The 16,703-nt window shown below is 47.4% G+C and overlaps 1 protein-coding gene across 1 annotated transcript in view; it reads right to left on the bottom strand.

Moving 5' to 3' along the window:
• Positions 1 to 16,703, bottom strand: part of LOC119374983 (homeobox protein homothorax) — a 348,064-nt gene that overhangs the window by 303,333 nt on the left and 28,028 nt on the right. The window contains exon 2 of the mRNA XM_049411114.1: positions 10,835 to 11,067. Coding sequence (XP_049267071.1) covers positions 10,835 to 11,067 — 233 coding nt within the window. The remainder of the gene's footprint in view (positions 1 to 10,834; positions 11,068 to 16,703) is intronic.

Raw genomic sequence — 16,703 nt, 5'->3', positions numbered from 1 at the left:
CCTGCTGTCAACAGCAGCGCAGGCAGTAGCCGCGATGCAGCTTTGGAGCTCGTACACGAAGTCGGTTTGCCTGTGCCTGCAAAAGTACACGGCGCGAAAACTGTCTCGTTCTGGCATGACACGAAAGAGTGTTCTCCGATGAGTGCCAATGCTGTCACATACCGCATATATTAAGAACGGCGAACGAAAATACGGCGTTAATCGTAAGCAGTATAGCCGGAGCAACGGAACGATCTGCCGCTTCCCGTCGGCCGCAAGAAAACCTATAATAACACATGGAGGCTAGATTCCTGCTAACCTTTTTTCAGCATTCCATTTTCCTCAATCTCAGCAACACGGCACACCAAAATATGTCGGCATTGCCGTTCCTATCAGCCGCCACACGTCGATAAGTACGCTCCGTGTGTGCACATGCGGAGCGCGCTTAGCCTTCAACATGGCGGAAATGCGCACTGCGGCCGCTAGATGGCAGCAATTTTGCATAAGGTCTAAAAACGCCAAGCGCCGGTACGGAAACTCGGAAACTTCGCGCATATTTCAGCGCGCTCATCTAGAATTCGGCTTCCAGGAATCGCCACAACAATTTTCTGTTTCCCATGTATGTTTCCAAATGCGAGCATCTAGTTTCGATGATGAACCTTTGGCATTACAAACTTCGACAAGGAAATAGTTTAGCGCAGAACGCGAGAACCACGAGAGAAAAAAAAAAGACATGTTGATGTTTCGTTACTTCCCGATATTGAGTGAGTGAGTGAGTGAGTGAGTGAGTGAGTGAGTGAGTGAGTGAGTGAGTGAGTGAGTGAGTGAGTGAGTGAGTGAGTGAGTGAGTGAGCGAGCGAGCGAGCGAGCGAGCGAGCGAGTGAGTGAGTGAGTGAGTGAGTGAGTGAGTGAGTGAGTGAGTGAGTGAGTGAGTGAGTGAGTGAGTGAGTGAGTGTAAGTGGGCGTCAGTGTGTTTAGAAGTCGGGCAGCAAGTAAAAGCAGAAACGTCAGCCGCAATCGTTCACCCCCAGTGCCAAAAAGTAATAACCTCACACTGCATTTCTAACGAGGCTAATAGGCAACGAGTGCGATGTGTCGCGGTACACGCAGTATGACGATGACGATAGCTGCCACGTGCAGACAGGGCCATTAAAAAGGGACTGCGTGTACTCCAAACAACGAGACATGGCTGCCACACACGCCGGCTGCTCGTGGAAGTGGGACATTAAGGTGACAAAAAAAGCACAGCCGCTCCACTACCGGAAACAGCAATTATACAGGTGTTCGCCGCCGCCTCGGGACATGCAGCGTGGACGCCCTCTTGTACAAAACGCGTGTACAACACGCATTCGTTAGAACCCCCCTGCCGTGCGCAGCCACTAAAAATTAAATCAAGGAAAAGGTTGCATAAACCACTTGCCGGCTTTAATGCCTCATGTTTTAGCACCATTTTATGATGTACACCTATAGTCGGCTACTACTACATCAGAATAAATACGAGCTCCGCCCGCGAAACCTCGGCGCGCTTTTCACTCACCTATGCAAGAGAGTCGTGCAAGCTGCTTTCTTTTCGAACAGTAAGTACTTTTAGGTGCGTAGCACTCTAGGGCTCCGGCTTGTCGTCCATCCACTGTCTCATGTCGCATGGTCACGCACTGGCCAATAGAGGCCTAAAACAAGGCTAACAATGCTCAAAACCAGTGCAAAATAAACTAACAAGGTCTAAAATAATATAAATTACAGAAATAACCATGAATTAATCGCAATTATTTACCTAAAATCGCGAAAACCGCTTCTAAAACGTCCGGCTGATACCCGCGCCGCGCAAGAGAGGGCGCCACCGTCTCGGCAAGCCCGCGATTGCCAAGGGAATCGCTGGGTTGCCCGTGCTACGCACTTCCTCAGGTTTCACGGCAGTGGAGCTGCATTGAGCGCAGAATTTAGAACTACAAGACCTACACAAGAAGAACATTAGCGTAGAATTTTTACAGCGAAAGCTGTTATGAGATCATTTCACCGGCCGTTTTTGGTGCCGTAGTGGTCCGCCGCCGCCGCCGCCGCCGGTGTCCGTAACCAGTATCGCTCGAAATAAGAAAAAAAACTAAAGACGAAAAAAATTCCAGGATGGAACGAGGTTCGAACCTGGGCCCTCTGCGTGGGAGCCCAGTATTCAACCTCTGAGCCATGCCGGTGCTTGAAACTGCTTTGCAAAAAGGTCCTATACAGGCTTCATGTCGGGAAGGAACCACATTAGCATATGCAATATAGCGTGGTAAAAGAGTAGAATAAGCACCAAGCGTCGCACAACGCGAATTCTGTAACCAGGCGTCACACAATGCGAATTGCGCAACGAGTAAGTTGTTGAATGCTTCCAACCCATTACAAAGAGCTCTGCCATAATTCTTCATCGTCATCACACACAGCATCAACAAAGTGCGCATAATGCCTTACATGCGTTTAGCAGGTACCACGGGTGTCTGTAGAATGACGAAAAATGGCACAGTGCCTACTGCCATACTTCTCAAAAATTACAATGATTTATAGCGTAGTGGGTTCCTCGCAAGTGCACTTTTGTTGGTTGCCAAGGAAGCCCATAAGGCTTCCATGATCCATTTCCTCAGAGTCTCAATAAAGTCAATTCTCTCTGTCTCTCGCTCTATACGTTTCTCCGGTTAAAGTGTGTTATAAAGCGTGGTGGGACAGTTAAATAACGACCGGGCGTCACACAATATGCATTACGTAACTAGTGGGTCGTTTAAAGCTTCCAACCCATTACAAAGGGCGCAACCATAATTATTCATCGTCATCAACCGCCGCATCAACAAACTGCACATAATCGCTTACATATGGTACCTCGCTTCTCCGCAGAACAACGAATAATGTCGTGCTGGGTGCTTCCCAACTTCCCAAAAATTACGCTTTGTGGCGTAGTGGGTACGTTGCTAATGTACCTGCATTAGTAGCCACAGGAAAGTTTATAACGGGCTCTAGAAATGCCGCTCTTCCAGCTTTCGCTGTGACTGTGCTGCGCTTTCCGCGCAGGCCTGGCGTTTCTTTTTTTTTTTTTCTGCGCTAATTTAAGTGCCACGCATATCGAAAACTAAAGGTACGTCGTTCCTGCCTAAAATATGACCTTCAGCAAAGCAGTGATGTCAGAAAATCTGAGGAAACTAACCAGGACGTTCAAGTTTTCGCTTTAAAACCAGCGACGACACGAAAATGTGTCTGTATCGGTACACCGCACTGAAAATAGTTGACGTCACGGAAATGAGCACATGTGATTGGATGGGAGGCCCATGCAAATTCTGTTTGGGTGGTACAGTGATGCCCGTTGATTGCGCTTATATCCATTCTCAGGTTATAACCGACTATATATGTCCATGCACATTGACCTTTAGATGAAATGAAACCCCTGCATATTCAATGTTCCCGATACGACTCGCATGTGCTACGTATTGTTGCCGACGATCACACTGCAAAATCAACTGCTATATTTTAAATGTGCCGCGTTCCGACGGCTATGTTGAAAGAATAACTTAAATTTTTTCGAAATGAATTGAACCAGCAATAAATCTGTATGTGTGTCTGTATATGCAGTCTGTGACTGAATTCCTTTTCTGCACGAAAAGCGACCTGACTGTCTCCGGAATAAATAAGCGCTTAAATAGTTACGCTCCTAACTACGATGACTAACAATAAAAAATTCATCAATCCGCGCACACTCTAAGAAAACAAAAATAGTATTTGTATACCTCTTTTTCAGTGAGCTCTGACTTCCTACGTATATGATTGTCCCATGACTCTCCGACGGGAATATAATGATCTCCAAAGAGAGTTAGCATACTTCCTTAAAGAGAGTCATTACGTGGCATGAGAAACACCTTGATGTCTACACGCGTAATCACTCAGGTGATAGGTGTGTGTCTCCTTTCGGCGTATCTTTCGGCGTTCCACGTTTCCTTGCGTTCGGTACATTCTGATTTGATAGTGACTGCAAGAGCATATGAGTTGTGCACTGTTCGTTTTCTGTAGACATTACGCGTGTAGATACGAAGCCGTCATGCTATATACGTCACATATGTGTGCGTATAAATGCGTCTTTCGCCTCCTTATGAAATTCATTTCAAAGTTTGCGCTTGTGCCTTTATTCCTTGTCCTACGTTCTTCAGCAGCCCGCAAATAACCGTACCGTTAATTTCACGTCACGACACCCAAGAGTAAGAAAGCATTCGTTTAACAGCCCAAGATGGCGGCGCTCATGCGTTGAAAGTGAGCTCGTCTATAGACAGATATTGACGTGGCACAAATCATGTGAAAGTGAAGGACTTTCTTATTATTTTTTTGTTTAACAGAGGCTACAGCTTTACGAAGGTTATACCGCTCTTTATTCCACGTGGCGATTACCGCAGGCGCCACGCGCTAACAAACATGAATCAGGCGCTGCAAGCTCCGCGCATGCGCGGATGCCGGCATAACGGTATAGATATACATATATAATACGGGAACGCTGTGCGCCAGAAACGCTGCATTGTCTCGGCGCAGGCCTCTTTCTCGATAATTTCGCGCCTGAGCTCGCAAGCAAGGACAATGGTATTCTTCCAGACCTTCTCTACAGAAAAAGAAACAGGCATTGCAAAACCAATGAAAAAAGCAATAAATAAATAAAGAAGTACAAGACTAAGCCCGCACCGGCGAGCGTGCGGCATGAAATTGCAAAAGCAGCGTGAGCGATTGCGCTGAATGCGCAAACCGCGCAGACGTTAAGCGCGCATATGTAGACGAGTGCACAACGAGTACGAAGTGCGCAGAGCTGGAGAGGTGAGAGAGAGAAAGAAAGAGAGAGAGGAGGAGTGAGGGGAAGGATTCGGCATCCGCGGAGTGGAAAAAACAGTGCAAGCTCATCGATTAAACCGCAGCTGGCAAGATGCGAACAATACGAAGGCAGCGCACATGCACACCAATGCGAGCGAGCGGGCGCGTAATATGTACATGCGTTTAATATCGCGTGAGCGAAACGGCGAAATTATTTTTTTTTCGTTTTATTTTTTGTCATCGAGGCCCTATCGAGGCATTGCCGAGTTGCTCGACAGTTCTAATAATCCGCGACAAAGAAACATGACTAAAAAAAAGAAAATATAAACGAGACTATCGGAGACAAGCACACCAGCTGAGAGGAATGTTTCATCGAGGCAAATGTAAATTTAATCGCGGCAAGGTGTCTCGTCGCGTCACGTATAAGGCACACTTTACGAGGTTTTCTTCGTAAAGAGAACACCCAACCGCACACCTAGATAACCTAGAGTGTCAAAAGAATTCGTATATAGACGCCAAGAAATGTAAGCATAGCGCCAAGGCGAACCGAAACAAGGATTTGATATATCCTTTATGAAAATCATACACGGCACTCGATTGCCTCTCGATAAAATGCCATCTGAGGACGGCGAAGACTCGATCAAGACTCAACGCAATTCAGGGGACAAGTGGGCGAATTGGTGTTCCGAGTTTTATAGATACAGGGACGGCCGAAATATGTGCAAAGGCAAGGCATAGTTATACGTGCGGGTATGGGTGTCGTACGGGCACGAGTAGTTCCATAGAGAATCTATAGAATATAATAAAATAGAGAACTACGCGAGTTAGCATTGACGCACATTACGGTTGATGGAGCAAAATGAGCAGCAGGAAGCGAGGACTGCTAGGTGCCTGTTCCCACCGGTCGCCGATCTTGTGTCTTTAGAGCTGTTTACAAAAAAATATATGCATTTTTAAAGGCCCTTCTGCAGCCTTCCTGTATAGACAGCTTGAGCTTACTTCCTGTACATGTCTCCATGGTCGCGCCACAGTACATCCTCTCGAGCGCTGCTGACTTGCCTGTCCCGTTGCCCATGCAGGATAACGGTCGCGTGCTCTGATTTTTGCTTATTTCTAAATATGAGAAGCGAGTCGTTAACTGACAATCTCCGATAAACTACAATCATTGTGACAATTCCAAATTATGTGACGTCACGGCCGGGCTACAGGTGGTGCTGATTACAGCACCGTTCTTAGACGCCGCTCTCGCGTACTTTTTAATAATAATATCTGGGGTTTAACGTCCCAAAACCACGATATGATTATGAGAGACGCCGTAGTGGAGGGGCTCCGGAAATTTTGACCACCTGGGGTTCTTTAACGTGCACCTAAATCTAAGCACACGGGCCTCAGACATTTTCGCCTCCATCGAAAATGCAGCCGCCGCGGCCGGGATTCGATCCCGCGACCTTCGGGTCAGCAGTCGAGCGCCATAACCACTAGACCACCGTGGCGGGGCCGCGTACTTTTTAGCTTACCAGCAATCTTATAATCAGGGCACGCGCAAAAGTGCCGGATATGACCAGGAAGTTAGACTTCAAGCGTCTAGAGTAGTCCCGGTTACAGAGTGCTTTATGTGCAGGACATGATTAAGATTGAGAGCTCGCGTCCCCTTTAAGGTGACGCCAGGGTACATTGCAGCTGCATAATCTACGAACCACTAACCTAGTTTAACAAACTGCTTGTTGTTCTTCTGTGTACTCCTGCGCTTAGATCGACTTTCGCTTTCCCGTTATCAGAATCTGAACAAATTCCGCCCACCCACCAACACGTCTATAAAAAATGCTTTTCATCATAGCTGTTTTACTCACGAATCGCACACAAAAGCTCACGGCGAACAAACGGCAAGAAAAAACAAAAGTGCTAACGCATGTACACACGGAATGAAAAAAAAATTATAAAAATTATAAGGAAGCGTACTAAGCGCACACGGAACACAGTTGGCCGGATAGGTCCTGTGTGTGACACCAAGTGTGGCAATCAGTCCAGGCGGCTTCCTCCTCTCCCATACGCTTTGTCTAACAGACCCCTTCCCCGAAATTCATTTTACAGTTGCACCGCCAGCGCTATCTCAAAACACGTACCTATACCGCGTTCATTCGCAAAATAGGCATACGAACACGCGCGTGAGAAAGAAAATAAATAAAAAGTAAGGCTAACACAAGTCTGCATGGGGACGGTTTTTTTTTTTTTTTTTTACTCGTTTTCAGCGCGAACTCCATATGTGCAACCACATGGCGCGCACATCGGCCGGAACCGCGTATGCAGTACGAGGTACGCGCAGTCTATGCGCTGAACGCCGGGGTGGGGTGCTTTCCACGAACTGCGTGCGTGTGCCGAGTGCAACGCACGAATTATAGTACGACTGCGCTAAGCAACCTGTTCGCTATAGGACAACGTTTCCGGTTGACAACTTATTCATAGCGATGCAAACGCAGCGCGGTCCTGACCCCGCTATATACAAGGGGCGTTCATAAAGTTCGTATCATCAGTGTGATAGATTTATAAAATGCATTACGCGATAAACGTCAAAATGAGTGTGCGTCTGTCTAGATTTAGCGTAATATAAAGCTTCCGTTCTATATAACACCGCGCAACACCGCTAGGGCACCGAAACAAAAACATGGCAGCACCCGTCGGTAGAGTCCGGCCAGTCCGGCTCACTCAACACAGGTGACAGTGACGCGTGCAGCCTCCTTGACTGCGAAAATTTGCTTCAGTCGCCATATTCACCTGACCTTGCACCAAGTAACTTCTATACCTCGTCCCTCTCACGAAAAGCACACTTCGCGGGAAATTTTTTTTCGGGACGACGAAGAAGTCATCGTTCAAGTCGAGCTCTTTCTCAACTCTCGAACTGAAGAGTTCCCACTGCAATGGCCTGTGGCAGCTCGTGCATCGTGGGCAGAAGTGCGTGAGCTTGGGAGGAGATTATGTAGAGAAAGAATAAGCTTCCAATCAAATTTCCTTTCTTAGTCGCGCTTTCCCGAAAGGGTGTTTATTTCGTCCACTTTAATTCCTTTCAATTAAAGGAGTGCTGACACAAAAATTTTCGCCCCGCGTTTTTTTTTTTTTTTTTGCTGCAATGTGTTGCTGGGGGCCTGTTAGTCATAAACACGGCACGTCGTTTGCTGCAGGGCGCGACAGATAATTAATTACAAGCTCCTCATTACCGACACTGCCTCAGTTTCGGTTTGACAGGGCTCCAAAAACGACAAGCCGCCCGGTGCAACTATCACCACCTAGCGAGTGAAACGCTCGGTCACGTGAGCACACAGAACAGTGACGCATTTCCGCGCAGTCTGTCGTCGTCGGGCTCATCGTCGTCTGATGGCGACGATTTTCTTGCGGCGGGGATGGAAGAAATTTTCGACGTGGCGAATCACTTCAGGTTTGACCCGCTGGCGAGGAGCGATTCGTCGGGAAGCGCGTCAAAACAGAAATGGCGGCTACGACGTCATCATAACTTGTACCGGCTGCAACGGTTACGTAGGGGAAGTAGGGGGGTCACCTCGGGTCACCTCCGAGGGTGTCAATGCACCAGGTGCGGCCTATAATGCTGGATCGCGCTCGCGAACTTCAAAATTCATATAAAATACCTTCCAAGCGTTATTCGCTGTCGATATTTTGCAGATGGTACACGCAGGTACACGGGAATCGATCCAGCAGGCTATCTCGACCGCGAAATTTTGTGTCAGTACCCCTTTAAGGTGATAATCATTACACTACAGTAAAGAACAACCAGTAATCCCTCCTATACCACTTTAAGCAACACCTGATAAGAGTAGACGTTTGTCTCGCTAGCTATCTATCTACCTATCAAGGCACATGCGGTGATTATGTGCGCATTCTCAAACCCTTGCACATGGCACACGCTTGCAGGGGGGTGGCTTCCTTTCCTTTATCTCATTTTCGTTTTATTAATTTCTTTTTATTCGCTCGCCGCATTTCAAGCTTTCCGGTTTTGTGCCGCAAGACCCCCCCCCCCCCCTAACATAGCGCAGCTTGCATAGTGTTCATGTTTTCTTGCCGAGGTTGCTTTTCCGTTTCGATGCAGTCAGCGCGAGGCTGCTGGCTGCCTTGTGCTCGCTGGTTGTCGTACGCGTACCCTCTCTCACCCTCGCCCCCTCCGCCTTTCATCCTCTCCATCTTACAACGATCGCGCTGGCTGCTGCCTTCGTTTCCCACCTGCTGTGAGCCAACAGCTGCACGCTGCTGCTGCTTGCTCGTTTTCTAGCCTGCTGTTGCTGCTGCTGCTGCTATTGCTGCTGTAGTTGTTGCCGGCTTTGCTTCTGCGTACGCTACGCGTTTTTGCCGACGGCTGCGGATCCTCGACACGAGCCGATCCTTATCGAAATAGATTTAGGAAGCCCATAAAACGTCCACAGCTAGATGTCTTGGAGACCGCTTCGCCAATGTTACCTGTGGACTTTTTTTATTGGTCGCTTTGTACCTACATAGTCTGCCAGTATCACAGAGGCCGACTAGTCAATCAAAAGGTGTAAGGGCGTGGTGTTCGAAGATAAAAAGCTAGGCAGAACGGACTTGGCTAATCTCAAATACTGGATAACGCGGATTCGACACAGGACAACGAAAAAAACACCGATGCAGAGGACAAGCGCTATTGGCAACCAACTAGCCCAGGAACAAATTTTGTTAAGCGGACTTCGCTAGTCAGTAAAGACCTGCATGGACCTGTTACAGACTCCTTAGCTGACGCAGATACTTCCTATTGCTTAGTCTGTACGTAGTAAGACATACTCAACAATAATAAGCGCATGAAGCTCTTTGGACACGAGAAGGCAACGACGGATGTGTTCAAAAGTTCTTACGCTAAGTATTATTGTAGAGTATGGAGTATGTAGCTCGAACCCTCACGTTTTAAGTAGTATGGTAACATTCAGAGGCAAAAATTAACCAAGGGGCCAATGGTCAAGAACGTGAGTTCACAGAAACAATCTTATTACAACATATTTGGGCAACCTAAAAACTGTTTGTAGATGTGTTACAGACCACAGAAACCCACATACAGAGCGAAGGGCGGAGTCGGGTGGTTCACGCTGTGCGTGGATTTAACTATAAATAACCAACCCAACAAGCCCCAAGCCCCCTTTATAAACCTGCCTTGTCCTTTTAGCTAGACTGCCACTGTCATAGAGGCAATAGGTCGATTAGTGTATAGGTGCAAGTGTGCGAGCGTACGGATCAAATACTTGGTAAAATATACTATACTATACTCGACCAGGTTATAAACACACCGAGCGCCTGATTAGCTAATGTACAAACTTTAAAATTGCTTGTCCGTATGTGGCTTATTCCTGCGTCACTACTTCATGGCTTATTGTTGCGTCATGGCATAGAAGTAATACAATTTTCATTAACAAAAACATCATGATTAATGACTGATGAAATGCCCCTCCGTAGTATATTCCGATGATATATTTATTGTCATTGAGTAGTGGCAGTATGAAAGAAGGGGAATTGTCCGAGGGGCTCGTTTTCTTTATTATACACAATTAATGACACCGACAGAAAATTAAGCCAAGGAAAGCATCGGGGACATTATTTGTGGTTTCTTAAGTATAGTGTAATGATTCTCACATAAGTTGAGAGGAATTAAAGTGGACGAAAAATCACCCTTTCTTTCGGTGGGATCTGAACCCACAACTTTCGAATTACGCGAATAACAATACAGGTTAGCGCATCCAAAAAAGGGGGGGGGTGTACCTTTAACGGGTGATCGAAACATCCAACTGATGTATATGACCGAAACCTGCTGTCCTATTCTGGACATTGTCAAATTGCGCCACGTTGCCAGATTCCGCCACTGCTCGACTCTGATTGGCCCAGAGGGCTGCTACGGCCTCTCTGATTGGCTTAAAATGCCGCCATTACGAAATTTGACAATATGGCGGAATCTGACAGTGTCGCAACCCAGCCTTAGTTCGTACACAGAATTGCTTGTGTCGACGAGCACACTTTCGAAACAAATAAGAGTGCTCACCCATAGATGGCGTCCTTGTCTCGCTTGTGGACGTCCGGCACGGCACCCATCACGTGATTGGCGGCTCCGGCGGCACCGTGATTGGTGTACATGGCGGCGGCAGCGTTCATGGGGTGTGGGCTGTGCGCCAGCTGCTGCATGCGCCCGTGGGGGTCGTAGCCCCCCAGGGGACCCTCCAGGGCCGTGCCCCCGCCGCCAGCGCCGCCGCCGTAGTGAGGCACCGGGTCGTCGTACTGCGCATGCGCAAGAGGATACAGTCAGCGTCACGTGACAGCAAAAAGCAGAATCAAAGCAAGACTCGACAATCTCTCGCTCTTAAAAGGCAGAATCTAGCTTGTCCTCCCTCGCTTTTCGTCGTCGTGTAGCCACGCTTTCTGTACTTCACGAATTCCTTAAAAGCTCGCTAAACCGCCCACCTTACATCACATCATCATATTCACGCACGTCACTGCGCACCGGCCATCAACTGCAAGTTACCCGTCCTCGAACACGAACCGCAACATTTCAAGCCTAATTTTTTTCCTCGGGCCGCCAGAGACTGGAACGACCTGCCCTGCCATGCTGCGGCTGTAACAAGTCATACCGAATTTCTGAACATTGTGCAAACATGTATCACACCATAACACCTGCTTTTACTGTATAAACATGCTAACCACCCGTTATGTAATGCCCCAAACGGGGTCCTTAAGGTATTAAGATGAAATGAAATGAAAATTATGGATTCTTTATTCGTTATTTCATTAAGACGCACTGATCGCCGACGAGCAAGGTCGTGCCCGTTATGATCAAAAAAAAAAAAAAGACACCGCGCTTACATACCATCCCACCAAATCGTGCAGCGTCGCTGTGCTAACTTCTCCCCACGTCGGCAAAAACAAGAATACCCCACACAAACACCCGCCTGGCGCAATAACTTCCACCTCGAAATGACGTCACGAGCAGGGCTGCGTGACGTCAATCAGCGGCTTCAACCCCCTTTACCCCCCCCTCCTCTACTTCTCGGTCGTCCTCTCGGTTGTCTTTTTTGTTTCCCTGATGGATTCGACAGTATTGGCTCTGTTCCAAACGCCATAGTGCGAGAACCAAGCAAGCAGCAAGGCGAGGGGGTTCAACCTAACGGAGTCAGCCGAAAAGTTTACGTCACGCCACAGCCGAAGCAGCGGGAGGAACCAAGAAGAGGACAGTATATAAGTAATAACTACGAGAGGTTCTTGGGAGGATAAGAAAGCATAGGAGGGTTTCCAGTGGGGCCGAATATAAACAATCGCCTTGGGAGGGCCCTTGAGAAAGGAGCGCTTAGTTTATACACTAAGAGCCACGCGGGTCAAGAAGCGTCGAAACACACAGCAAGACAGCGCTAGCACGAAACCCGACGCCGTACAGTCCCGACGCTTTTAAAGCGCCTCCACTTCAAAACTCACAGTCGGGTCCTCGACGCTGGCAGGCAAAGAACTCACAAACCGGACGCCTTGCAGCATGAACTGCCGGCGCACCCCGCTAGTGCTGCTGCCTTCTCGAAACAACAACGCGAACTTTTTTTTTTTCATTCGGTTGAAGATCCTTAAACCGGGAAGCACCTTGGCATGCCCACCCGTCCAGCTCGCGATGCAAAACACCTGTCTGTTGGTTCGTTGTGTCCTGGAGCGATGGTTTGCAAATACTGGCAACGTTGCCCGATCAACAAGTGCCACTTCTTGTACCACAGTGTACCACAACGTGTACCGCAATTAAACTTGAGCACACGGAAAGAGACAGGGGAAAAAGACGAGACAGGACGAAGTGCTGCACTTCGTCCTGTCTCGTCTTCTTCCCTGTCCCTTTCCGTATGCTGAAGTTTCATTACGGATCTGTAGCAAAACGCCCAACTGCATACCCTAACAATGCACCACGACATGTGGCACGCATGTCTTTCGGCGATGATGGCAGCCGAGGGCCACTGATGTTGCATTCTAGACACTGTTCACTTGCGACCTTTACACCCCGGAAAGCCGGGGACCAATGAACCCATTGCGAGAAGTACGTCATCGCTTCATTTTCATTTATTGCATCCATAGCGGAACTTGTTTTCGCGTGGGGAATGGGGGGTGCTGCAATGAATCTTTGGCCCCGCCCCCTTCCCCAAATGTAGAGCCCTGCGCCCGTCTATGACCTTTTAGAATACTTCTTAGTCCATCTCTGATGCAACAACTCACCACGGTGGCCTAGTGGTTATGGTGCTCGACTACTGACCCGAAGGTCGTGAGATCGAATCCCAGCCGCGGCAGCCGCGTCTTCAATGTAGGCAAGAATGCTTGAGGCCCGTGTACATAGACTTCGGTGCACGTTAAAGAACCCCAGGTGGTCGAAATTGCCGGAGCCCTCCACTACGGCGTCCCTCATAATCGTGGTTTTGGGACGTTAAACTTCAACGATTATTATTATCTCCGATGAAATATCACTAAAGGCACGCACGGCAATGTTTGAAATCTATGTCATCGCAGAAACCTGCCGAAGGTCGCGTAGTCAATCAGTCTCTTCGGCATTGCTTCCCTCCTGACCAGCCGGGCCCTTTCTCGCTGTGAGAGTGGCCTTTTTGGCGCAATTTGTTAACACAGATCGATTCTATTTTTATCATTTAGCGATCACTTATAGGGCATCCTATTGTAATTCTATTATAAAAAAAAGAAGAAAAAAGGCATTAGAGCATCGGATCTTCATATCCTATACTGCTTTCCGAGGTCAACCTTCATATTCATTTTACTGTCTCCGCAGAATACAAATAGAAGTTAGAGAATAAATCACGCTGTTATTCATGTATCGAACGCTGTGCTGCAAAGCGGGACGTGGGTTCGATTTCCAGCTGCAGTCGCGTTTCGATGGGGGCGAAATGCAAAAGCACTCGTGTACTTAGATTTAGAGCTTCATGTTAAAAGGTCACAGGTGGTTAAAAATGATACCCGGAGAAGCAATCTAAGCGGTCTGTCTCATAATCATATCGCGGTTATGACGCGTAAGAACGCAGGATTTGATTTTTAACCTGTTTTGTTCTAGCTGGCTTGCTGTGGAGAGGTTAATTGAGGTTTATATTTCCTCGGCTACTCCATTTATATAATTTCCCCAGCGAAAAAAATACTAATTACCCATAAACAAAATTGAAGTAACGAGAAAAACAGCAAACTGACACAATTTGGAAAAAAAAAAAACATGGCAATGGAATCAAAGGGTCAGATTCCTTCATGCGCCGTATGTTCCGAGGCTTAAACCTTCATATAAATATCATTATCTTCACAGAACACAATCGAAGTTTGATTAAAGACGGTCACGCTGTGACGTACGCATAAAGAAACGAGAAAATTAAGCACGGACGGCGGATGCGACAAAACTTCATTAGAAATTCATTTTCTCCTCCCGCCATATGCAGATGACACGGGGGAATCGTGTTCTAGAAATAAAATAACAATAAAAAAAGACGGCGCCTCGAAAACAACAGGCTTTTTATTCCGGATTCAACGTGCGCCATCGTCAACATATTCGTGCGGCCACGACGACCAGGATGTGCATCATCTGTTGCTCGACTGTCCCAAGCACGTCACACACAGAGAGAGAGCGATTTGAACGGGAACTCCACTTGCTGGGCTATACGCGAACGTTCTCATTGGCGACAACACTAGGCCCACGGCCGTCACGGATAAATCGCAAAGCACTGAAGGTGCTTCAGCGGGGTTTTTTTTTTTTCCTTTTTTTTAAGACACTAATATTTGTGATGAATACCGAGCGAACTACATTGATAGAATGGCTGACTAGGCGAGTTGGTGATTCGTTATATTTAAAATACGAGCGCGTAACTTAAACAGAGACTTCGGAAGACAATGACAAGGGCATAGTACTACCAACTGAAAGTTTATTTCGAAAGGATTGACATATATATACGGAGGGATAAAAGTTTCGCAAGAACAGCCGACAAGAGAACACAACGAAGAAAATGCAAACGCTAAAAAAATAAAAAATATAAGTGCCACACCTGACCAAAGCCTGCATTGCCTTGCAGAAAATACCTCTACGGCATGTGCCGCTTTCCACGAACACGAGTTCCCTGCCAGACAGAGCGAGTGAGGGTTTTCTGACGCAGGGGTTTGCATTGAGGGTTTGCTGACATTTTAAGTACATTGATAGTGTGCACTGCGACTGTATGTGTGTTCTGTTAAAACGAGAACTTTTGCACTTACCAAATACAGGACTGTGTATGTGTATATATATTCTTCTTTCTTTCTTACTTTTTATTTAGTTATGTTTTTCATCCTAGCAACCAAGTAGAAAGGGGCGTAGCCGTCACCAATAAATGGCGACAACTCCATTTTTTTATTCTCACAAAAAAAAAAAACAAAGCCGCGCCACCCACGCGCTGACGCTTTTCTACGAGCGTGAAATCACAGCTGCCTAAACCTACAGTTGCGCGCAAGACAAGAAAGCCAGCCTCGTGACTCGATCGACACGGAAACGTTAGAGCATGCGCGAAAGAAAACAAAAAAGTCAAACAGACGACGCAGCAAGTGAACTATATAAACCAGACGAAACGGTAATGACTGTTCGTGTAGAATATATGAACCAGACGAAGCGGTAATGAGTGTTCGTCTATGGAAAATGTAGCGACGGAGCTTGAACAATAACAAGTTTAGCAGACGACGTGTGGATGACGTCAGAGGCACCATGCAGAGGATGCGTGCAGCCGATTGAATTAGTGTGCACCTGTATACCACGCTATACCATGACTAAGCCAGAAAGAACACGTATGCACTGTACAGCCGGTGACGTTTCGCTTCTTCCGGCGGGAAAAACTCTGCACCGATCGAGTTATGTACGAGTCACGGGAGTGACCATATCCGGAATGAAAAGACCACCAGAAGGACGACAATGTCTACATTAAACAGATGCAGTGCTGTTGTTAAATGCCCATAAACAACCTCTGGAAATACAAAGAACGATCGTGTGATTCCCTCCTGGCGCTCCGGCTATTTGTGGTCGCGTGACCACAAATAGCCGCTTGTAAGCGTCGTTATCGTGAACTTTTCTCCTGGATAGACGGTCACGGTTATAAGCGGTATTTGACCGAGAGTACACGGCAGTTTCAGCCAGTGATGGCATACACGAAGTGGATTAAACTTCGTACACGAAATGCGAGGCCACCAGTGTGCATTCAGATTCAGCTGCAGCTTAAATAAAACCAGCTTTCCGAAACTAATCCTGAGTACGCCACTACGGCCCACTTTATAATCCCGCCGTGGTTTTGGCACGTGAAACCATGGAAATTGATTGGCAATTGACCATTTAACCAAGCATACGCACACAATAGCTACGCTAGCGATTGTGTGCGTGCGTCCTCCTTCGCGCTACATTTCGAAATTATACATCTAGACAGAGAAAGAAAAACATCGCAAAGCCTTACGAGTCCCACCATATGCAAATTACTCGCGCACGACATTCGTTACGCACGCATTTCGGCAATGGTGCCTACGCGCAAGCTTTCCGTTTTTCTTTTTAGTATACGCCAAATGTTAGCCGACGAAGTGGCAGATACATGTTGAAAGAAGGTTTCACGTAGGTTTGTTCCACCGGCGACGAGGGACGCGATTTTCATCGGCTAGCACCGATTGGCGCCTGCTCGCAACGTAGCGCGAAGAATGCATAATCGCGCCCCCGTTCAGGCAACCACCATCACCACCACCAGAAAGGCTCATAAACCGTCCCGTACACGCAATCACTATTCCGCTCGTCGCGGCCGTGAACACGGAAAATAAGATAACGCTTACAAACTGAGATTGTCAGTTCGAGATAAGGAATCTCTCGCGCGCTTAGAATGTCAAACGGGGCTCTTCCGGATTGTGTGCGCGCA

Source organism: Rhipicephalus sanguineus, chromosome 11 (genome assembly GCF_013339695.2).
Source record: "Rhipicephalus sanguineus isolate Rsan-2018 chromosome 11, BIME_Rsan_1.4, whole genome shotgun sequence".
Taxonomy (NCBI): Eukaryota; Metazoa; Arthropoda; class Arachnida; order Ixodida; family Ixodidae; genus Rhipicephalus; species Rhipicephalus sanguineus.
Note: the sequence above shows the minus strand (reverse complement) of the source record. Positions and strands in the feature narration are given on the sequence as shown.